General features: G+C 36.7%; 1 protein-coding gene across 11 annotated transcripts in view; it reads left to right on the forward strand.

The window, feature by feature from the left end:
* RASAL2 (RAS protein activator like 2) overlaps positions 1–23917 on the forward strand; it is a 359982-nt gene that overhangs the window by 217851 nt on the left and 118214 nt on the right. The window contains exon 1 of one of the 11 annotated variants that reach the window (XM_058700426.1): positions 471–758. The exons of the other annotated variants lie outside the window; for them this stretch is intronic. Within the exon in view, the coding sequence (XP_058556409.1) occupies positions 746–758 (13 nt within the window). The 5' untranslated portion in view covers positions 471–745. Of the gene's footprint in view, positions 1–470; positions 759–23917 lie in introns of those variants that run through there. 11 annotated transcript variants of the gene reach the window in all.

A 23917-nucleotide genomic window follows, 5' to 3' on the forward strand; every position in this document is an offset into this window, starting at 1 on the left:
GTTTATACAATTACTTTTTTCTTTATTTTTAAAGTAAAGTACTAGCTTGAGAGCTGAATAAAGGGTTTTAGGGATATACAATTTTTCTTTTCTAAATTTGAAATACTTCTGCTGTGTTAGGGTGATCTACAGAGTGAATTTGATATAGTAATACGTGCATTAGCAGGTATATATTTCTATGTACACTACATTAGTTCTAAGATATTTACCCGGTTTTTGTACTTTGAAAGGTTCATGTTTTAATTCATCATAAAAACATTCAAAATAAAAATCTCTGAAATTTGTATTATTTTTCATTTCCCTAAAATATGACAGATTTTGAAATAGATTGATTTTTAAAAAAGAAGTCTCTTTTTTAACATGCAGAGATGCACACATCCACCCTACTGCCCCTTGGGACAGAAAAAAATGTACTTCCTAGCTTGGCACATCCATTGCTTCTCCTGAAGTAGATTGCCTGCACCCAGTGCTGCCAGAAGAGGTGCAGTGAGTAAGGAAGGGTGCCTATTGTTTAGTGCTCTGTAGCAAAAGAACTGGGGAAAAGAAAAAAAGGATTAAGTTTGACTGGTGTTGGCTCTGGCTTTTCTGCATTCCAAACCGTCTGAGGCACAGAGCGAGAGCAAAAGAGAGAGAGAGCAGGAACGCCAGCCAGTGCGAGCATGGGCGAGGACAGGATACAAGTGTTTTGAGTTTCTGACTGGCATGCCGGAAGGATCATGTTAGCAACACCCAGAAACTTCGCAGAATGCAGACCCCAGGTAAGAGCTCCTCGAGTCTGTCTGAGTCTGAAATTAAGTTTGGATATATTTAAAGGGAATGTGGAGATTTATTTTTATTACACAGATGCAGTGGCTGCTAACCTTTATGATTATTGGCTTTAAAGAAATAGGTGGGCTTTCATTCCTGTCAGTTCACAGGAATATTGTGTTGAGGCTCTCGGCATGCCAGTACAAAAATCAGCACAAGACAAGCCATTTGAGAAACTAAGATTAATTAAAAGGGCAACGATCATAGCAAAGTATTAACAATGCAGCATTTACTTGTTCTTTTAATAATTTGAAGTGGACTCTTATTCTGGATTTTACCCAGAATTCTTTATGAGATGTTAAGATGACTGGAAATGGATGCAACTCATTTCTCTCTGAGGAAGACAAAATATATTGACCATCAATAAGAACTTAACAGTCTTGCTTGAGTCTCAGAAGCACGTAAATAAATGTGTCATTCAGAAAGTTCAACAGGTTGGATCCGTACATAACAGTAGAGCATTCAAACGAGAACTTGGCTTGTTCTTTCTGCCCAGGGTAGACTTTTAATATCTTTTGCCAATAGATGACAAGTTAGAGTCTTTAACCAGTTAGCCCACTGAAAATTAAATCTGAAAGAGATTTTAGAGATCATCTATAGGCCAATCTCTACATTTTCAGTAAGAACATTGAGGTCTAGGGGATTTAGTGCTTGCTCAAGATCACAGATCTAGAAACAGAATTGAAATGAAAATCCCTATCTCCTGATTTTCAGTTTACTGTTGTTATCATGGTACCAGTTACAGTTAGGTTTTATATTTTATCTGTGCTGTATCTGTCGGCCTCAAGTGCCATAAATTACTGCATAAATAGACAAATGCATCATCATAAACCTAGATTAAAATCTTGTGGGAAGGAGATATTGGGGGCTGGATGTCATCAAATCAATGCTAATATCATGCTCTTGATCAAAAATATATAACAAAGTATCAGAAAAAAATGGCTTTCAGTTAAGGAAAATGGCTATGATTTACATGTTGTTATATACGCAGTTACATAGCTTTGGCATATTCTGAATATTTGTATATGAAATTGAAACTCTTTCAAATTGACTTCAGTATCTCTTAAAGACTTTAGGACTTAGCAATTTCCTGTATACTTTAAGTTAGTAAAGGTTGTATCTAATTTTTTTACTTATATCTATTACTAGAGGCAAAAAAATCTTTCCATGTTCACTGCCTTTCCTGTGTTTATTTTTTTAAATGTGAGACAACAGTTTTAAATTATCCAACAGTTTGGACCGATCGCTTTCTTATCCAAGGCCCAGCTCTGTTTCTCTCCATTTAAAAGGGTCCTCTGTTACTTCACTTCATGAATTGTGTGTTAGAGGATAACTTAAGTGGAGAATCTCGAGAGTCACCACAGACAGTGAACATCTGTCTTCATACATTTTCATTTAGTCTCTAAAAAAGGTTGCTGCCCTTTCCATTTTTGTGCAGACCATTGTGGGGTTGAGAGAGGCCACACTATCCTAGTGAGCTAAATAGTAGAGATAGCCGCTGTCAAAAGGATCTGTCATGGCTCTTAACAGCTCCTGGGAACAAGTTCGCTCCATTTGGCTGTAAGCACAGTGCAAGGATGTGGCCCTTTTGTGTTACAGCCTGACCTGCTCATTCCAGTTTTTGACTGGGCCTGTGTGGTGATTTACAAGTCTGTGTGGGATGAGCAGTAAGTTGTAAGGAATGGTTTCATTACCGCTCTCGGCTATCGGAAACCAAATTACAAAGTCCCACCCAGTGGGAAACAAGAGACGGTTTGTCTTAGTGCAGGATCCATTATTTAAGCACACTGTTTATAAGAGGACTTGATGACTGTGAACATGAGGACATAATGCTCTACCCAGTTAGCAGTGCCCGTGTGGTATTACACATGGCTGGGATTCGTCTCTGGTCTTTTATGCTTTGTGGAGTATGTGAAAGGGTTGCCATGATATGTGTGTGTATGTGTGTATGTGTGTGTGTGTGAGAGAGAGAGAGAGAGAGAGAGACAGACAGACAGACAGATACTAAGATGGACATTTGGCCTGAGTATATTTCTCCATGTCAGAAACAGTCAGAGGTCATTAATCTAGTGCTGGTATTTTACTGACCTAACTTGAAAGAAACTATTTTATTAACCAAACTAACCATTCTAAAACTCACTACCATGCCTTAGAAAGAGAAAATATTAGAAAGAAACACATATTCCTTTTTCTCTGAATACAGCTGTAAGATTATGCATGTTTATACTTTCTGTGTTAAAGAAAAGCAGTCATAAGGTGCCCATTTTATGACTAAAGATAATATCTAAATGGAAGTTGAATGGGTGAAGTGAAATGAGTAGCATGAGAAAAGAAACTCTCATATGGATGTGAAATAATTCTCTTTGGACCAGTGTTTTCTTGAAGGCAGACTCATTTTCACTCTTCATGGTTTTTCCTTGATACTGATTTCTTTAAAATGTTTTTTTCGTGAAATATATATCTCTGTCTCCATAGAAATACAGTTCATATACTAAATTCTCAAAGAGCCCTGTAACATAGCTATGACATTTGTCATAATTTGATTTACAAGATTGGCTCTGGGTGATTAAAACTTTTGTCTCTTTCAAAGGACTTGATCTTTCTCCTTTTTCACTATAGTTTCTTTCTACCTCTTAGGTATAATTTTGTGTTTTGTATCCCAGTTAAAACCTTAAGAATGAAATCTTTTCAGACAAAAGTGAAGACAAAAGACAGACCAAGAGCAAGGGCTTGAGGCTGGACACGCAAAATGCTCTAAGTCGTCAAATTAATTCTCCACTCATAAAAGTTACCTGATAATTCACTCAAAACTCTGGGAATCCTTTTATGTATACAACATGGGTGGATTTCCCCTTCTGCCTCATTCTTGACCTTCACTAACCTCTGGAGAGAAAAAGTGTTACACTCTGGTTTTGTTCTTTCTTTTTCTCTTCTGTTCTTTTATGTTCTCGTGCTCTCTAGTCGTTGTTCCTGGTGGTTCTTGTTTTTAGTTCCCTGTATATCAGTTTTAATAAAGAAACAGGTGACTATTGTGAAATCAAGTTCACCAGATTCTTACACTTGAGTTACATAAACTTCCTTAAAATATGTGGTTCTTAGTGCAGAGAGGGAAACAAAATGGTTATGTTCTGTTGTTTACTAGTGAACTGTGATTAAAAAAATGAGTCATGACTCAGCAATATGACTTCTGTTATAGTTGTCTTTTTCCTCTTCTTCTTCTTCTTCTTCTTCTTCTTATTCTTCTTTATTTTATTTATTTATTTTTTTGTGTGTGCTCATTGGGATTCAGTCTACCAGATTCCACATTTAATTATGGGTATGATCTCAGCTTGTGTTTGGAAGCCTTAAGCATTGCCAGTGATAATACTTTCTTTGTACATACTTGACAAGTAGGAGAGATTTACTGAATCAGTCATTAAAATTCAGATGAAGGTCTTTATCTTTTCTAGTGTCCTCCTTGTGCCTACTCAGACTTTACCATTCAGTTGAATTAGGAGTACTATGAAGTTAAACACTGGAGAGAGAGCCAGTGAGTTCTTATCAATAATTTGACTCTGTAGAGAGTCTGTATTTCCGTCATTCTCAGGTTTACGGTATTTTAGGAATAAATGAATTGCTGAAGCAGCAACTTGAAAAGTTATTTTAAGTTACAGCAGTCCTGTTCTTTGAAGAAGAAACTACCTGGTCCTGCTTGCTCTTTCTTGACAGGATTTCTAAAGTAAGCAACTTAAGATGCCAGGATCAGGCAAGGGTCATTCAGGATCAGGTGTCACGCAGTCAACCTGTTGGACGAGTTGCTAACTCTGATGTCTTGCATCTAATTCCAAAGACTATGGAGTACCTTTGAAAGATTTTAACAGCATTGTTACATAGTTAACTATTCATGGATACTACCTTTAGTTAATATGAAGAGGAGAAAAACTGGATATTCTTCTGCTCTTTAATATTCTGGTTTGTAACTTTTTTGTTAAATTATACTCCAAACAGGCCATGTGTAGTTGATTTGATTTCTTGTCTTTTGAGTCACGTAGGAGAAGGTAAGGTGTTTGGGTCTCTTCTTCAACAACTCCTTTTGCCAGAATAGGAAATACTTTATTTTCTGCCCCCCCCCCCCTTTAAAGAATGATGTGTCAAAGTGAGTGCAAGAAGAGCCCCCCCAAAACAAACAAACAAACAAAACTAGCCAGTGTGAATATATAGAAAGAAATGGGTTTGCTTAGTCAAAGAACAGGACAAAATGTAATAAGTCTGTTAACAGGGAATGATAATCATCTTTTGTGTAGCAAGAGTTCGTTGTAAAGAGCTCATTTCTAAGAGTTTGTTCTATATGGTTATATAATATTTGTTACTGGCATTTTCTCAAAGTATGGGAAATAATCACTCAAAGAAAAGGTAATAGGTTATTTAATTGCTTTCTGCATGTGGTTAGAGGAACAGCATCACATAGTATTTGGTCTGATTTTTGTGAGTCTCCATTACACAGCTGAAATTTAAGAAGATTTTTAATGAATTGAAGTCTGTTTTATCTTCTATATAATTTGCTTACACACATCATGAGATTTTCCTTGAAGCATTTTGCCTCCACTTAAAAGTTCAGGGAACCATCACAGTGGTTTGCCAGTATTATCATTTTGATCATAAGTGTTTGCATAGTAGCTACAATTGCTAAAATTTTGAAACAGGTTTTTAGTAATTTTAGTTTTATTCATTTCCTTCCCTTATAAATGCAGCACTCAGTATTTATACTTGACTGATGATCAGCTTTTAAAGGTAAATTTTTTTAAAAGTTGTTTGTTTTCAGTTGAACATGGTGTCAACCATTTTTACTAACAAAACCAAAAACGTGGTGTAAAGAAGAAATCCTAGGAGTTACTGCTGTCATTACAGGAATGACAACCCGTCTCTCTTGGAAACATTTTTTAGCTTATACAAAACCAACATATACTATGCAGAGGGAATTTATTGTAATGAAAAAGGCAGAAGTCTAGTGGAACTAGATTTATTTGTCCCCTGTGCCTCAGTAGAACTGTTTTGGTCAACCCTTGATGATATTACTTGATTTCAAGGTTGTTTTGGGTGGGGCAGAGAGGCAGGGTGCGCGTTTGTTTTGTTTTTAAATAGGAAGGTATTTAAAAACCAGAAGCCAGGCTTTTGTCTCGTCCTTTAAAAAGAAAATCCAACTAATTATTTACCAGGTTTTTTTTCGGAAACATATGTTCCTGTGAGCAAACTGTAAAATGTATTTGACAATGAAATTTTAATTAACAAGAAATAGTGAGCTTCAAGGGTATGACTATTTCATTACTACAAAAGTACAATAATTTATGACGGCGTCCCACTAGGTTTCTCCCAGTGTCAGAAATTATAAACCCATTTTCATTCTGCTGGTTCTTGAATTAAATATTTAAAGACGGACTTTTTATTTCTTTTTCCCTTGTCAAACCCACATTAAAGGAGAATGGAAGCTGTTGTAAGGCTCTTCAGGTTTAGTCCAGATGTTGCTTATGTTATGTTTTTCCCTGACAGTCTGAAACGAGAAATTTTATTATTTTATTTCAGTATAGTTGACACACAATATTACATTAGTTTCGGGTGTACAACATAGCGATGAACCTTCTCTGTGTTGTGCTATGCCTACCACAAGTGTAACTACTGTCTGTCCTGACATCACTATTACAATATCATTGACTATATTCCCTATGCTGTGCCCGTTATTCCTGTGGCTTACTCATTCCATAATTGGCGGCCTCTTTCTCCCACTGTCCTTTGCCCATTTCATCCTCCCTTCTCCCCTCCGCTCTGGCAACCGTGGGTTTGTTCTCTGTATTTATAGGTCTGATTCTGCTTTTCATTTGTTTATTCATTTATTTTGTTTGAAAAGAGAAATCTAAAAATTTTATTACCCACTCATTATATATAACAAACTCCTACACATCAATGAGAAAAAGGCAAGACTTGAATGCCAGTTTTGCAGAAGAAGTGATCCAGATGGCCATTCCATTTACGAAAAGGTGCTCAGTTTTATTAGTCCTCAGGGAAATGCAAATTTAAACCAAAATGGAATGTCAAATGTCTAAAATGAGAAAAATAGAAAATACCAAATGTTGATAAGACTCCAGAACAAAAGGAATTTTTATACTGCCGATGGAAATATAAATGTACACAACTACTTTGGAGCACTAGATGACAATATCTAGTAAAGCTAAACAATGCTCCATGATTCAGCAATTCCACTCTTATTTATGTGCCAATAGAATGCATAAATAGGGTCACCAAAAAAACCTGCACAAAAATGTTCACAACAGCACCATTCATAACAACTAAAAATCAGAAACTACCCAAATGTTCATCAGCAATGGAATGGATAGAAGGGTTTGCTTACACAATGGAATTCTATACAGCGTTGACAAAGAACAAGCTACTGCTTCATGCAACAGAGTAAATCTCACAAATGTATGCTGAGCATAAAAAGTTAGTCTCAAGTATATATACACAGTGTGATTCTACTTACATACGGTCCATATGTATCTGAGGTGATGGAAATCAGCATAGTGATTATCTGTATGGGGTAATGACCGAAAAGGGTGTATAAAGGAGGTGTCTTGTTGCTGGCAATGTTCTGCTTTGTCTTGTTTTGTTTAATCCCACTGCTGCTTATTGGGATGAGTTCCATTTGAGAAAATTTATTGACCTGTATACTCATTATTTTTATACTTTTCTGAGCGTATCATATACATCAGTAAAGGATTTGAGAAAAGACATTTCTATAATTCCTTAATTTTGATTTTAAAAAATCCAAAAAACAAAACAAAAAACTTTGAGCAAACTTGTAAGATGTTGGTGTGATATTCTTTGAAAGTCTCTTTTGTTTATGTAGGAGATGAGTAATGATGCCATATTTATTTTAATATTGAAAGTCGTCTAGTTGGTGTGTGCATCCAAGGACTTTACATTTTGGGTCATTTAAAGGGTTCTGTGGGGAGGGCATCTGAGAGACCAGGCTTGCACGTGCATCTTCAAAATAAAATTGCACTATGCAACTGTGCGGACAGCTCGGAGCCCAGAGCCCGATTCAGATTCTGTGCCTCCCTCTCTCCTGCCCCTCCTCCATTCACACTCTGGCTGTCTCTCAGAAATGAATAAACATTAAAACAAAAAATTTTAAAAAATTGCACTATGCAAATCATAGGCTTTTGGCAAGCTCTGAGCATACCATATAAAACACTAATTTTCATATGTAATACCTCAATTATAAAAGTATTTTATAATAAGGGGGAAGATGGTAGACGGGAGGATCTTGAGCTCACTTCCTCCCATGGAGACTCCAAGGATTCCACTACATACAATGCAGCTCACTCTGAAAATGACCTGAGGACTAGCCGAATAGCTCGTCCACAGCTTCAGAATAAAGAAGAGCCACGTTGGGAATGGGAGGAGGGGCAGAGACACAGTCAGGAAGCAAACCCCTGGCATGATGACCCATAAGTTGGAGGAATACCACAGGCAGGAGTGTCCTCCCTGAGAACCGAGGGGATAAAAGCCCATATTGGGCACCCCAACTCTGGGAATCTGCAGGAAAATGAGCTCACACAATATTTGCCTTTGAAAATTAGTGGAGTTTAACTCCAGAACACTTAGCTCTAAGAAACTTGAGACTCCACTCTTAAAGGGCCAGCACATTACATTGCTTGGTTCAAGACCCAGCACAGAGGTAGCAGGTGGAAAAGCACCTGGGTTCAACATGAAGATTTATTGACTAATTTTAGTGCAAGTGTTGAAGGGTAAAGGATCTCTAGGAACTTGCCCCAGGAATAGAAATGCTGGTGGGCACCATTTTTCTCACCCTTTTTTAGCCTCGCCAGCTGGACGCTGGCAGGAGTCAGTTCTGTCCCAGGGTCTTCACCTACTTTGCCAGCACAACTCACCCCACTCTGGCATTTCCCTGTGGACCTGCCCCACCCAGCCTGCCTGCAATGTGCCTAACCCTCCTACACCCAGCAGGCAGCCTCAGTTGGGCCTGGTGTTCCTCCAAAGTGACTACCTCCCCACCACACAGCAGGCAGCCACAGCCGGAACTGATGCTTCTCTAACACTGCTCCTTCCCAGTGGGGGGTGGGGACCAACCCCACCCATCAACACACCAGCTGTACCAGGGGCTAGCCCTGCACCCCAGCACACCCATAGCTGTCATGGTCCAGTCACAAGAGGGCTTCTGCAGCCCATACAAGGGACACCCTCAGAATGTGTCGCTCTGATGATTAAGGGGCAGGATGCCTTCTACCTAAGGCCACTAGTATTAAGACCAGTAGACATAACTGATCTGCCTAATACATAGAAATAAATACAGAGAATCAGATAAAATAAAGAGAGGAATATGTTCTAAAGGAAGAAAGAAGACAAAACCTCAGAAAAATAATCAAAATTGAGGTAAGCAATTTGTCGGATAAGGGGTTCAAAGTAATGCTCATAAAGATTCTTACTGAAATTGAGAGAGGAAAGGATGAACTCAGTGAGAAGTTCATCAAAGAGAGAAAATACTCTCAGAGCTGAAGAATAAAATAACTGAAATGAAAAACAGACTTGAGAGAATCAGCAGTCTGGAAGATAGGATAGTGGAGATGACCCAAATTAAACAACAATAAGAAAGAATTTTTTTTTTTTTAATTTTTTTTTCAACGTTTTTTATTTATTTTTGGGACAGAGAGAGACAGAGCATGAACGGGGAGGGGCAGAGAGAGAGGGAGACACAGAATCAGAAACAGGCTCCAGGCTCCGAGCCATCAGCCCAGAGCCTGACGCGGGGCTCGAACTCACAGACCGCGAGATCGTGACCTGGCTGAAGTCGGACGCTTAACCGACTGCGCCACCCAGGCGCCCCAAGAAAGAATTTTTAAAAATGAGGATAGGTGGGGCGCCTCGGTGGCTCAGTCAGTTAAGCATCCGACTCCGGCTCAGGTCACGATCTTATGGTTTGTGAGTTTGAGCCCCGCGTTAGGGTTCACGCTGGTGATGTGGAGCCTGCTTGGGATCGATCTCTCTCTCTCTCTCTCTCTCTCTCTCTCATAAATAAATAAACTTAAAAAAAATGAGGATTAGGTTAAAGGATTATCTCCTCTTGGAGATAGCATCAAGCACGCTGACATTTGCTTTATAGGGTTCTCAGAAGTAGAAAAGAGAGAGAAAATGGGGCAGAAAACCTATTTGAAGAAATAATAGCTGAAAACTTCCCTAACCTGGGGAAGGAAAGAGGCATCCAGGTCCAGGAAGCACAGAGATCCCCAAACAAGATGAACCTAAGGAGGTTCAAGCCAATACAAATAATGATGAAAATGTCCAAAATTAAAGAGAGAATCTTAAGAGCAGCAAGATAAAAGTAAATAGTTTTGTACAAAAGAATCTTAAAAACAGCAAGAGGAAAGCAAATAGTTACGTACAAGCCCATAAGGCTATCACCTGATTTTTTCAACAGAAACTCTGTGGGCCAAAAGGAAGTGGCATTATATATACAGAGTGCTGAAAAAAGGAAACTGAAAACCGAAAATATGCTACCCAGCAAGGTTATCATTCAGAATTGAAGGACAAATAGTTTCTCAGACAAACAAAAGTTAAAGGAGTTCATCACCACTAAACTTGCCTTACAAGAAATGTGAAAATGACTTTAAGCAAAAAGGAAAGACCCCTAACCAAGAAAGGACAAAATTTCACTGGTAAAAGCAAATCTATAGAAAAGGTAGTAAGTAGATCAGACTTTTAAGCTAATATGAAGGTTAAAAGACAAAAGCACTAAAATCAGTGGTATCTGTTAAAATTAGTTAAGGGAAACACGAAATAAAAAGATGTATAATGTGACATGCATAAAACGTGGAGGGGAGGAGTAAAAATGTGCTTTTAGAATATGTTTGAACTTAACCGTCAACTTAACATAGACTGCTGGATATATACATAGGATGTTGTGTATGAACCTCATGGTAACCACAAATCAAAAACCATAATAAATACACACAAAATAAAAAGGAATCCAAACATAATAGTAAAGAAAGTCATCAAATCACAAGGGAAGCAAGCAAGAGAAGAAGGTAAGAACTGAGAAGAACTACAAAAACAACCAGAAAACAATGAACAAAATGGCACTAAGTACAGACCTATCGATAATTCCTTTAAGTACAAATGGACCAAATGTTCCAATCAAAAGACACAGGGCAGCTGAATGGATTTAAAAAACCAAGACACATCTATATGCTGCCTACAAGACACCACTTCAAATCTAATGACACTTATAGACTGCAAGTGAAGGGATGGAAAAACGATGTTTCGTGGAAATAGAAGGAGTACGTATATATATCACATCTTCTTTACACATTCATCTATGAATGGACACTTAGATGGCATCCATATCTTGGCTATTGTAAGTAATAGCTGCCGCTGCTTGTAAGAAATTTAAACCGAGCCCAGGTGTAAAAACTCTTCCTTCCCCTATACTCCAGGAATTCTGTTATTTTCTGCACATGGAACCACAATTAACAATTAAAATTTATACTTCCAGATTCTATTTTTTCTGTGTTTTGTTTTCTACAGAATCAAACAATACATATTGTAGTTCCACTTGCATTTTTCACTTTAGAATATACTGTAGGCTGTTTCTAGTAATAGTGGGCAAGGGTTTCTGAATAATCCACTGAAAACAACCAAGCGGGACAAACATATATATTTTAAGCTGTCTTCCTTAAAAACTTCAGAAAGATGCTTCTAAGTAACCCACAGATCAACAAAGAAATTGTAATGGAAGTTATAAAATACTTTCAACTGAATGATGATGAAAATATTACATATCAAAATTAGTATGATTTAACTAGAATAGAACTTGAAGTTAGAAAAATAACACCATAATAAAGAAAATAAAAGGAAGGAAAAAAGGATAAAAAGTAGGAATTAAATCAGACATGCAGCAGGAAAGGGCTCCTGGGTGGCTTTGGTTCAGGTCATGATCTCATGGTTCATGGGTTCAAGCCCCATGTCAGGCTCTAAGCTGTCAGCACAGAGCCTGGAGCCTGCTTCAGATTCTGTGTCTCCCTCTGTCTCCACCCCTCCCCCGTGCACAGTCTGTCTCTCTCTGTCTCTCAAAAATTAATAAACATTAAAAAAAAATTGAAAACATGCAGTAGAAAAAAATCAACAAAGAGCGAGTTAATTGAAAAGACCTAAAATTGACAAATCTGGCAAAACTGATCATGAAAAATATAATTATTATCAGGAAGGGAAAAGAGTACATTGCTCTTGATCTTATATACAATAAAAGTATTTATAAGATATTATGAACACCTTTATAAAAATGAATTTTAATATCAGTTGAAATAGTAAAACTTGCAGGAAAATACAACTCACTGAAACTGACACAAGAAGTAATAGACTATCTGAATACTCCATAACTATTACAGAAATTGAATCTGTAATCAAGATCCTCTCCACACAAAAAAATCTAAGCCTAGAAGACTTTGCTTAAGTATTCTAGCAAACATTTAAGAAGGATATCATTTCAAAGTACACAATTTTTTCTAAAAAGAAGAGAGACCATATGCATCATCTAATTTTATAAGGCTAGCATCACTTTTATACCACCTAGCAACAACATTACATAAAAGGGCAGTTATAGGGTAGTCTTATTCATTAGCATAGACGCCAAAATCCTAAACAAAATATTGGCAAGTGGAATCATACTTTATGACAAATTTGGGTTTATAATACCAATGCAAATTTCATTTAATATTTAAAAATGATATAATTCACTATTAACAGACTGAAGGAGAAAAACCTTTAAATCATCTCAATTGGTGCAAAAACCACATTTGATAAAATTTAACAACCATTCATATGAACTCTTAGCAAAACAGGAATAGAAAAGAACGTCCTTATTTTAATAAAGGATATCTACAAAACCAGTTAGCAAACATCATACTTAGTGGTTAAAAGCCTTTCAGATGAAGATCAAGGCCAGGAGGTCCACTCTTACCACTGCTATTTCACATTTACTGGAGGTCCCAGTTAGTACAGTAGGGCAAGAAAATATATAAGGATGGGGAAGACACAAAATATTTATAATTTGCTGATGATGTGTTTAGGAAAACAAACAAAAATACTGAGTTTAGCAAGATTGCTAGATACAAAATCCATAAACAAAAAGCAATTGTATCTCTATATACAAACAACAAACTGAAAGTGAATTTTTTTTTTTAAAAAAAGGTACTGTTTACGGTGACATAAAATATCATTACTTAGGAGTATATTTAACAAAAGATGTGCAAAATATCTAAAAATCCAAGTGTAAAACTTTATTTAAAAAATTATGGAACTATCGGGGCGCCTGGGTGGCTCAGTCGGTTAAGCATCCGACTTCGGCTCAGGTCATGATCTCATGGTCCGTGAGTTCGAGCCCCGCGTCGGGCTCTGTGCTGACAGCTCAGAGCCTGGAGCCTGCTTCGGATTCTGTGTCTCCCTCTCTCTCTGACCCTCCCCTGTTCATGCTCTCTCTCTGTCTCAAAAATAAATAAACATTAAAAAAATTAAAAAAAAATTATGGAACTATCAAGGTTTCTGGAATCAGAATACTAGGTTGTAGGATATTAATTTTCTGCCATATTCCTTTAGTCATTCAATGAAGTCCTGGTAAAAATTTCACAAGAGGTTTTAGTTTTGCAAATGGATTGTAAAGTTTATATGGCTCTGCAAAGGCCCAAAGATAACCAAAAGCTTTAAAAGAAATAAAGCTGGGAGGACTTGCTCTGTCATTTCTCCAGACTTTTAAAAAGCTATAGCAAGAGCAATTGAGACAAAGTGGGATTGGTGTTAGAAATGGACCAATAGAAGAGAATAAAGAGTTCAGAAACAGATCTATGCATATATGTAAATTTTATTTCTGATAAAATTAGAACTGCAGAGTGGTGGGGAAATTAGGGTCTTTTCAGTAAATGGTACTGGATGAACTGGATGTCTCTATGGAAAAAGAAATGAAAGTAGATTCCATCTTTACATCTTACACAAAACTAAATCCATGTAGATTGTAGACCTAAATATAAAAGACAAAATAACACTTAAATGTATCATAACATATTTATAGTTTTAGAATAGAGAAATAATTTTTAAGTCAGAAAAAACGCTAACTATAAAGAAGAAAAAAGTAGGGGCACCTGGGTGGCTCAGTCAGTTCAGTGTCTGACTTCAGCTCAGGTCATGATCCCATGGTTTGTGGGTTCAAGCCCTGCATTGGGCTCTGTGCTGACGGCTCAGACCCTGGAGCCTGCTTCCGATTCTGTGTCTTCCTCTCTCTCTCTCTCTCTGTCCCTCCCCTGCTTGCACTCTGTCTCTCTTTCTCAAAAGTAAATGAACATTTAAAAATTAAAAAAAACAAGTGTTAAATGTTACTATATTAAGGACTTAAGTTCAGCAGGAGACACTGCTGAGAAAGCAAAAAGTCAAGCTACATGAACCAGCAAAGAAATTAATTGTAACAGAATAAATCAAGCCCTCTTACAAATTAATAAGAAAGACCAAGCCCAATAGAAAAATGGGCAAAAGACTTGATTAGGCACTTCACAAAAGAAGATGACCAAATGATCATATACATGGGAAGAGGTGCTCAGCGTGATTAATAATCAAGGGAACTCAAGTTAAAACTATGACAGAATACCTACTATGTGACTTCTGGGTTGGCTGAAATTTAAAGCCTGATAAAACCAAAGGTGTCAAAGATCTAGAACAATGGGAACTCTTACGTTGCTAGTGGGAGTGAAAATTTATACAGTTTCTTTAGAAAACAATTTGGCATTATCTGGTAAAACTGAAAACAGTGCTAACCCAACAAAAATACATGCTTATGTACATGGTGATGCATATACAAGACAAGCAAACATCTGTAATAGCCTCAAACTGGATACAACCTGGAAACAAAATCAGTAAATCTTTTTTAAGATAGTCATGCAATGGAATACAGTAATTAAAATGAAGAAACTATAGAGACACACAATGATACTAACAAGTCTTGAAAATACAGAGTAAAAGAAACCAAACCCCAAAATATGCCTGTTGTTTTATACCATTTATGTAAAATTGAAGAAAAGAGGAAGACAAAACTATGTATTGAGGGATGCACATTTGAGTTTTAAAACTGTAAATAGAGGGGTGCCTGGGTGGCTCAATCGGTTGGGCATCCAACTTCGGCTCAGGTCATGAACTCACTTTTGTGGGTTTGAGCCCTGCATTGGGCTGTGTGCTGACAGCTCAGAACCTGGAGCCTGCTTTGGAGTCTATGTCTGCCTCTCTCTCTCTGTTCTTCCCCTGCTCATGCTCGCTCGCTCTCGCTCTCTCTCTCTCTCTCTCTCTCTAAAAAATAAATAAATATTTTAAAAAACTGTAAATAGAAGCAAAGAATATTTACCATAGAAGTCAGAGTTATCATTATCTGTAGGGGGAGGGGGTTGGGATCAGTATAGGATATTTGAGATCTATAGGGTATTACAAGTTGCTAGCAATGTTCTAATTCTTGCTTTGGTGGCATTATAATTCATTAAACTTCTTATGTTTATGCTGTTTTCTGTAGGACATTATATTTTAAATGAAAAGAATATGATGAAAACATTTCATTTCATTACATTTATACCTAGATTTTTCAAGGCTGCATATTATTTCATTGTAGACTTATCTGTTTCCCTCCTTATGAACACTCAGTGTTTTTAGTTTTTGCCATTACCAACTTTGTGTTAAACATCTTTATATATATATATATACACACACACACGCACACACATGTGTGTATATATATAGATATCTATATCTATACACATATCTGTGTTTATTATTTGTACTGATATTTCTGTAGGATTGGTTCTTAGAAAAAGAATCAAAGGTAGCTTGCATTTCATATTTTGATAGATGCTGTTAAATAGCCTTACAAATTTATTCAGGATGTCTTTTTCTTTTCTTTTTTTTTTTTTTTTTTTTTTTTTTTTTTTTTTTTTTTTTTTTGCTATTTGAAGGTTTTAATTTTTATGATTTTCAGTCTACTTCTCTTTCCCATTGTAACTTCTGGCTTTTGTGAGATGCTTAAAAAGGCATTTCTCAATTTAAGATTAGGTTCTTTATCTGGAATTTATTTCTGGTTTTGTGAAATGAGATTTTTTTTTCAGAACTCATAGTCATCTCAACACCTTGTACTGAATGGTCTGTTTTTTCCACACTGATTTGAAAGGTATTCTTTATTACCAGCTAAATACCTATGTGGCTTTCTCTGGGCTATTTTTGCGGTCCACAGATCTACTGTTTTATTCCTGCATCAGTGTCATGATGTTTTAGTGACTGTAGGTTTTCCTGTGCTTCTCTTATGGATATGGCAAATTCCCTCTAATTAGTTCTTCCTTTCAAAATGTGTGTGTGTGTTTTTTTTAACTCATGCATTTCTTTTTCCATGTGAACTATACAATCAAGTTGTCCCCCACTCCCAGCCAAAAAAAATTACAGTGATTACAGTGAATGTGTAGATTACTTGGGGGAGAATTAACCTTCATATACATTTCTAAGTTCTAGTTGTTTTTAACTTTAAATAAAAGGGAAAATTTTAAATATATTCTTTTGGGACTTATTTTTTCATTTAAATATTGTATTACTAATATCTTTCCATGGTGTTGCTATAGTTCATTTATTTGAGTACTGCATGATTTTTACATTGTTTGAATATTCCAAACAAATTTAGAGTTACAGTGGAGCTTCATATTGGGGCTCAGCCTATCACTGAAGTGTATTTGGTTTGTTAAACAGAATTTTACTATTGGTATCAGTGCCACTGTTAACATTCCTGTACTTTCTTTTATCCATTTGCAGGAGTTCCTCTTTGCTGTATTTCCAGGAGTAGAATTTCTGGGTCTTAGGGTGTCCTAAATGGTCAATTTTAGCAAATAATGCCAAACTGTTTTACCACGAACAATTTATGTGAAACCTTGAGGAATCCACATTCTGCTTGATATTTGGTATTGTCAGAATTTTAAATTTTTGTCGTGTAGTGAAAACCATTGATTTGCTTAATCTGATTACTAGCAATACTGAGCAATTTTTTTTTTTTGTAAGTCTGTGGCTATGCTTTTGTGAAATTATTTTTATCTCTTGCCCATTTTTCCATTGAATTGTTGTGCTCTTTCTATAAATTATATAGGAGTTCTTTATGTGGTCCTTTTTTTGGATCATAAAAATGTTTATTTAAAATGTTTCCTGATATAAAAGAGAAACATAAACACCAAATGATCTAATCAATGCAAGGTCTCCCAATTAATGGATGATCTTGGCCAAAAACATAAGGCTTCATGATTTTAAGGCTTCTTCTCACTGCATTGTTCATAGGTTCTTGATAGTAGCTCTTTAACAGTTGTATTATGACTATTTCTCAATTATTTTTACATTTAAAATAGTTACTTTTTGGTAATCTCTATGCCCAACTTGGGGCTTGAACTCATGGTCCTGAGATCAAGAGTCGCATGGTCTTCCAATTTAGCCAGCCAGGCACCCCTACATTCTCAATTCATAACTAGTCTTTTCACTTTCTTTTTTTAAGGTCATTAGATGAACAAAAGTTTATAATTTTATGGGGCACCTGGGTGGCTCAGTCAGTTAAGCATCCAACTTTAGCTCAGGTCATGATCTCATGGTTCATGAGTTCGAGCCCCGTGTCGGCCTCTGTGCTGACAACTCAAGAGCCTGGAGCCTGCTTCAGATTCTGTGTCTCCCTCTCTCTCTGCCCCCTCCTCTCTCTAAAAATGAATAAACATTAAAATTTTTTGAATATATATTGATAACTTTATATAGATAAACCCACCAATATTTATTTTATAGCCAATATTTTTTGTTTTTTATTTACAAAATCATTTCCCACCCCACAGTCTCAAGATATTTTTTATTAGAAGTTTAAAATTTTTGCTCTTGACATTCAAGTCCTTAATCTACCAGAAGTTGATCTTCATACTTTTATACTTTTTTCATACTGATAACCTTTTCTTGCTATATTTATTGAACAACCTTTTTCCCTCCACCATGGTCTAACAGCACCCTATCATGTATAAAGCTTTATATTTTTTTTCTGTATTCGTCTTAAATTTTTCTTATTAAGACTATAGTTTCATAGTTTGTAGCTTTTATTGTTTTTTTAATGGATCTTTTTCTCATTAATTTTTCCAATTGGTAATTAGAAAAACTCAGTTTCTGTACATTTATCCTTGTTTTAATTATCTTACTAAATCCTTTTATTGTTTTTCAGTTGATTCTCTTGTCCCCTGCTGCCATCCTCACTTAGGAATACATCTTCTTTTCTGCAAGAATTTATCGTTAATTTTTTTTCTTGCAGATATCTATATCCCTTCTTTCAGATGTTCCTATTGCTTGTCTTGTCTAACCACATTGACTAGGACCTCCTACCAGTAACATATAGCAGACCCTGACTAAATGCACCACTGCTGAAACGTAAGAATGCATTAAAGGAAAGCAAGATAGTGACTTACCACCACAGATTTTGTACCATAGCTGAAAGATGATGTCTTTAGGTGAACTGTGAATGACTCTTGTAAATGACAGTAGGATTTTGATAAACCTTTGACAACCTGGCTGCTGTTGAAGTAACTTCTCTCTGTCTTATGGCAGTCTCTGTCGCCCCGGGCCTCCCCAGATCTTACCAGCATATGGGACCTTAATGAAGGAGAGAAAACAAGAAAAGAGAGATTTGTGTTTGTGATTTGGTGTTGCTTTTCTTAAAGATAGCCCCACAAATGGAACAAGCTTCAGGCCCCACAGCCCCTGAGTCTGCCTCTGAGCATAAGCCTAGAGGAGGTGAAGGGGGGTGGTTTTGTTTTCCCAAGTCTTTGCCCCCCACTGTGTTATCACTGCTAGAAAGCTGATCTCTAATGATACCATGGGGAGCCAATGGTTATTTTTGGTTACTTTAGGTAATGAAACAGTCCATTGAGTCCACTTCAATTTAAAATTCTATCTCCTGTCTGAATTAACTCCCCTACCACCCACCACCTACCACCACCGGAGCTTGGAGTGGGAGATGCCCAGCTGATTCTTTCACTCCTCTCGCCTCCCCCCTCCCTTTTCTAATTCTAATTTCTGTGGTGTTGGAGCTGGGAAGGGGGGGACTGGGGAAAAGGGACACAAGTTTTTACTTAGTTGGACATATCATCACAGGGCTCCAGGCTGCCCCTCGGCTGTATCTTGGTCAGCGTATTTGCTAGGGTTGCTGTACAAAGTACTAAACGAGGTGGCTTAAACACCAGAAATGTTTTGCCTCACACTTCCGGAGACTGGACGTCCAAGATCCAGGTATCCACAGTGTGGCTTCCTTCTGACGGCTGTGAGAGAGAATCTTTTCCAGGTCTCTGGCATAGTTTCTGGTGATTACTTGGCCATCTTTGACCTTCCTTGGCTTGTGGAAGCGTCACCCTGATCTGTGCCATCATCTTCACATGCTGTCCTCCCTGTATGAGTGCTTCTGTGTTCAAACTTCTTGATTTTATAAGGACACCACTAATACTAGATTAGGATCCACTCTAATGACCTCTTCTTAACCAATCACAACTGCAATGCCCTATGTCCAAATAATGTCACATTCTAAGGTCCTGGGGATAAGGAGTTCTGCATATGAATTTTGGGGAGACACAATTCACCCCATCATTCTCTTTCTCCTCTCCCTTGCCTTTCTCTAGTTAATACATTGCTTCGGCTTTCTAACCTGGAGTGAATTGCTAGCCAGACACCCCCAGTCTTTATCAGTGGTTCTTTGGTGTTTCTTTTTTAGGATGTGGGAGAAAGATAGGTAGGAAATGCATTCCTTTCTAGAATAGCACATTTTGGAAGGTAAGCTTTGAATTCTTCCCCTGCCTGTAAAGACAGAAACTGACGTGGTAGAGAGAGGCTTCTCCTAGTAAGCCCTGAGGAAGAATCTGGCCCCTGTTGTCTTCCACTTTTTTTTGAAATCGGGGATACTTAATCCACTTTGAGTTTATTTAAAATTTAGGGGCAATAAGAAAGACCTTGCTCAACATTCTTTTTGGAAGAAAGGGAGGGGAAGAATCATGCCAGTCTGTACACAAATCTACTATAGTGAATAGATTGTCCAGACAATTATAACATAGAATTCCTTCAAGTAATAAAGTATTCCTTTACCCTTCCAAATTGTAACTACACTTTTTTCTTTTAATGACTCTTGACTAGGGATCAGTTTAGTTTAAATGAGAAAGACTCTAAGGTTCCTTCATCTCCTTAAATCTGGAGAGATGTTCAAATCTGACAATAGTTGGTGGGGCTGAGGGCATCTCTCAGTAAATATAGCATTTTTAACTGGCTTGTCAATAAAGTGGTATCCAGAAAACAAGCCCAGTATGCTTAAATGCTTCACTGAATGTGACTTAAACAGTGGACTGCCTATCTTGCTTCTGTAAAAGTGTTAAATTGATACGGACTACAGATGGCAAATGTGTTTCAATTTGTATGCTGACTCTGATTAACTCAATAGTAACTGACAGAGTGCTGTGTTTAGAAGAATTCTTAAGGCCATACTTCAGTTCTGAAGGCAGGATGCTGTCATCATTCCAGGATATCTGCGAAGGCCACTGAAGTGTGCCCCATATTTATTATCTCTCCAAACTGGGTGCATCCCAGCATAATGCAGAAGGCAGTCCATTGTGGGTGAGAAGAAAACGCGAGCTTTTTTTTATTCCTTTAATTTTTTATCCAAAATAAAAAAAAATACACTTCACTAACATTTACTACATAGTTATAGTACATGTATTACCCACATATATAACTTATAAATAAATGTACATGTACTAGATGTGTGAGGTTACATTTTTTATTGATAAGGGTAAACTATCAGAGAAGTATAGACTGCAAGCTTCTTGAGAACAAGCTGTTTTCTGACTCATCTTTATATTACACAAATTTTGTGTGTTCCACTTTTGTGTGAATAAAGTTTCCAGGTAGATAGATAATATTATAGAAGTTCTGTCATTTAAACTCATTTAAAATCAATTGGAGCCCGTTTTATGTATCTATTGATTCAACTGTTTTGTTCCAATTTATTATTATGCTAAAGCCCAATTTGTAGCATACTCAAATGCTAACAAAAAAGAAATTAAAATGTTGAGGGTAGTGTTTGTTTTTTTCAGTGAGGGATGTTTTCTGGGCAGATTTATGTATGGTGTTTTAGCAATCTAGGTGAGAATAAATGTACTGAAAGTTCTTGATAGTTAGGATTTTTAATGTAAAAAAAATAGGTGTGGGAGCACCTGGGTGATTCAGTCGGTTAAGTGTGCAACTCTTGGTTTTGCTCAGGTCATGATTTCATGGTTCATGGGTTCCCACATGTCCAGCTCTGTGCTGATGATGCACAGCCTGCTTAGGATTCTCTCTCTTCCTCTCTTGGTTCCTCCCCAACTCATGCACGTGTGCGCTCTCTCTCTCTTTTTCTCTCTCTCTCTTTCAAAATAAACAAACTTAAAAAAAAATACAAGTGAAGCCATTTGATATTTTTCTTTTGAGTTGCCAAAGTACTTTTGTAGTAACATGTACATTCTCCATAATTATTAGTGTGCGTTAATGTCTACTGGCCACTGCATGTCCAAAGTTAAATTTTATCTTAAAACCACCAAGCTTTGTATTTTCTTCTCTAAACGTGTTACATTCTCTGACTTTAAAGACATTACTTAAAATGATGGATAAAAATTGACTTGGTTTGGGGAGCCTGAGTGGCTCATTCAGTTAAACAACCAACTTCGGCTCAGGTCATGATCTCACAGTTCGTGAGTTCGAGCCCCACATTGGGCTCTGTGCTGACAGCTCAGAGCCTGGAGCCTGCTTCAGATTCTGTCTCCCTCTCTCTCTGCCCCTCCCCCCATTCATGCTCTGTCTCTCAAAAATAAATAAAGTATTTAAAAATTTTTTTAAAAATTGACATGGTTTCTCCATTGTAAAATCAGCAATAGCAAATTTGTCAAGCACAGCATTAAACAGCCTCATTAAAATGCCTGTTGGGTCAAATAACCATGTCAGATATCCTGAGCGGGCATGGGAAAATATTTTCATTTATTCATTCGTTTAACAAATAATGAGCCCTTACTGTGTGCCAAGCATTGCACTAATGTTCAGCAAAATCCTTTTGTTAGGAGATATTTATAAAACACAGTCAGGCCATCAGAATCTTTCATTGGTGGAAAGGAATGAAAGAAATTCAAGCTGATCTTTTCATACCTTCACTTTAAAGACTGGGGCGGGAGGGGGGGGCGGTCTGGCCTCCTGATTTTTAGGGATCTTTGGATTTCTACACAATTTATTTAACCTTGTCACAGTATCTTAGATCATTGAGCAAATAAAACAGTTTTCCTTTCCACTTAATGACTGTTCACCTTCACACTTCAAACATCTTTCAAAATATCTAAAAATTTTATAGGAACAGGCTCTATTTAGAATGTGGTTGGGGCCCCTGGGTGGCTCAGGTGGTTAAGTGTCCGACTTCAGCTCAGGTCATGAACTCATGGTTCCTGGGTTCGAGCCCTGCATTGGGCTCTGTGCTGACAACCCAGGGCCTAGAGCCTGTTTCCGATTCTGTGTCTCCCTCTCTCTCTGCCCCTCCCCCACTCACGCTCTGTCTGTCTCTCTCAAAGGTAAATAAACATTAAAAAAAAATAGAATGTGGTAGGGATGTCAGCTCTGAAACAGAAATATCTAAGTCTTAGAACCCTACCCCCAACCCCTTACTGGCTGTGTGAACTTTGTTGCTTCTCTAAACCTTTGTTTTCTCAGAAAATGAAGTGTTTAAAAAATCTGATAATCTTTAATTCTAGATAGTCATTCACTTCCCTAAACAGAATTGCCATTAGTCCTTGGCACATTACTTTTGAGCATCTGTTTTGTAATTGTTTTACTACCTTACCTTTTTTGTTTTTACTACTTTATATTTTGATACCCCTTTTCAGTAGAAGACATCAAAGTACCTTGTTATATGTTTTATATAGTCACATAATAGAAATGCTTCTAATAATAATAACCTTATTATTCAATGACTGCACATATCAAAAGTATTGCTTCCTAAATCCAAATGAAAGAAAACTTACCCAAGCTTTGTTAGTTTCTTCAACTCTAAAATTGTAAGGTAACATGGCAAATGAAAATAATGTGTGAGTGCACGTATTGTTATATAATTTATATGTAAATGGTTGAGATATATATATTTGGGATACTATTTAAAGTGTTAAACTGTAAATTTCATTAGATTTAACTCTGTTTCTGTTTCAGTAACATATCTCCTCACCACAATATAAGGCAAAAACCATAGTTTGGCATTTACTTTAAGCTTTTTTGAGGCAACAGTTGTGCATATCCAAAGGAGTATCAAGATGGAAATGCAATCGATCACTTTACTTGTCCTTCACTTGCCCTTCTTGAAAACTAGTTATTCTTACTTTCAGTCCTTTATCACAATAGTATATTGAATGCTAATAAGTTTAGTAACCCTTCAAAAATTTGATAGACATTATTTTAATATGATATGGACTATAACTTTGAATTATACTTGCAATCAGTACTTGTGATATCTTAGTAACCATTCCTTGAAGACAATTTGTTTTTCAAATAAAGGACTTGGTGTGATACCGAAATAGAATTTATATATGAATTTTGCACATAGAGTGGATTTTGCACAATATTTAATTTTATCCTTAAAAAATCAACCAACATCAGTATTAAATTTCCTAATTTTGATAATTGTTCTGGGGTATATAAGAGAATGTCCTTTGTTTTAGAAAATAGAAACTGAAGCTGTTGGTGGTAAAGAGCATAATGTCTCCAGCTTTCTCAAATGGTTTAAAAAATGCATATTTTTATGCATATAAATAATGTAATAATGTAAATAATGTAAAATATTTACATAAATAATTACACAGAGGATAATCAAGCAAAGGTAGCAAAATGTGAACAGATGATGAATCTGGACACAGGTATGTAGGAATTCCTTGTGCTCTTCTTGTACCATTTTTGTAAATTTGAAACCATATCAAAATGTAAAAATTACACACCCCCTCACCAA

The sequence above is a fragment of the Neofelis nebulosa genome, chromosome 15 (genome assembly GCF_028018385.1).
Source record: "Neofelis nebulosa isolate mNeoNeb1 chromosome 15, mNeoNeb1.pri, whole genome shotgun sequence".
Taxonomy (NCBI): Eukaryota; Metazoa; Chordata; class Mammalia; order Carnivora; family Felidae; genus Neofelis; species Neofelis nebulosa.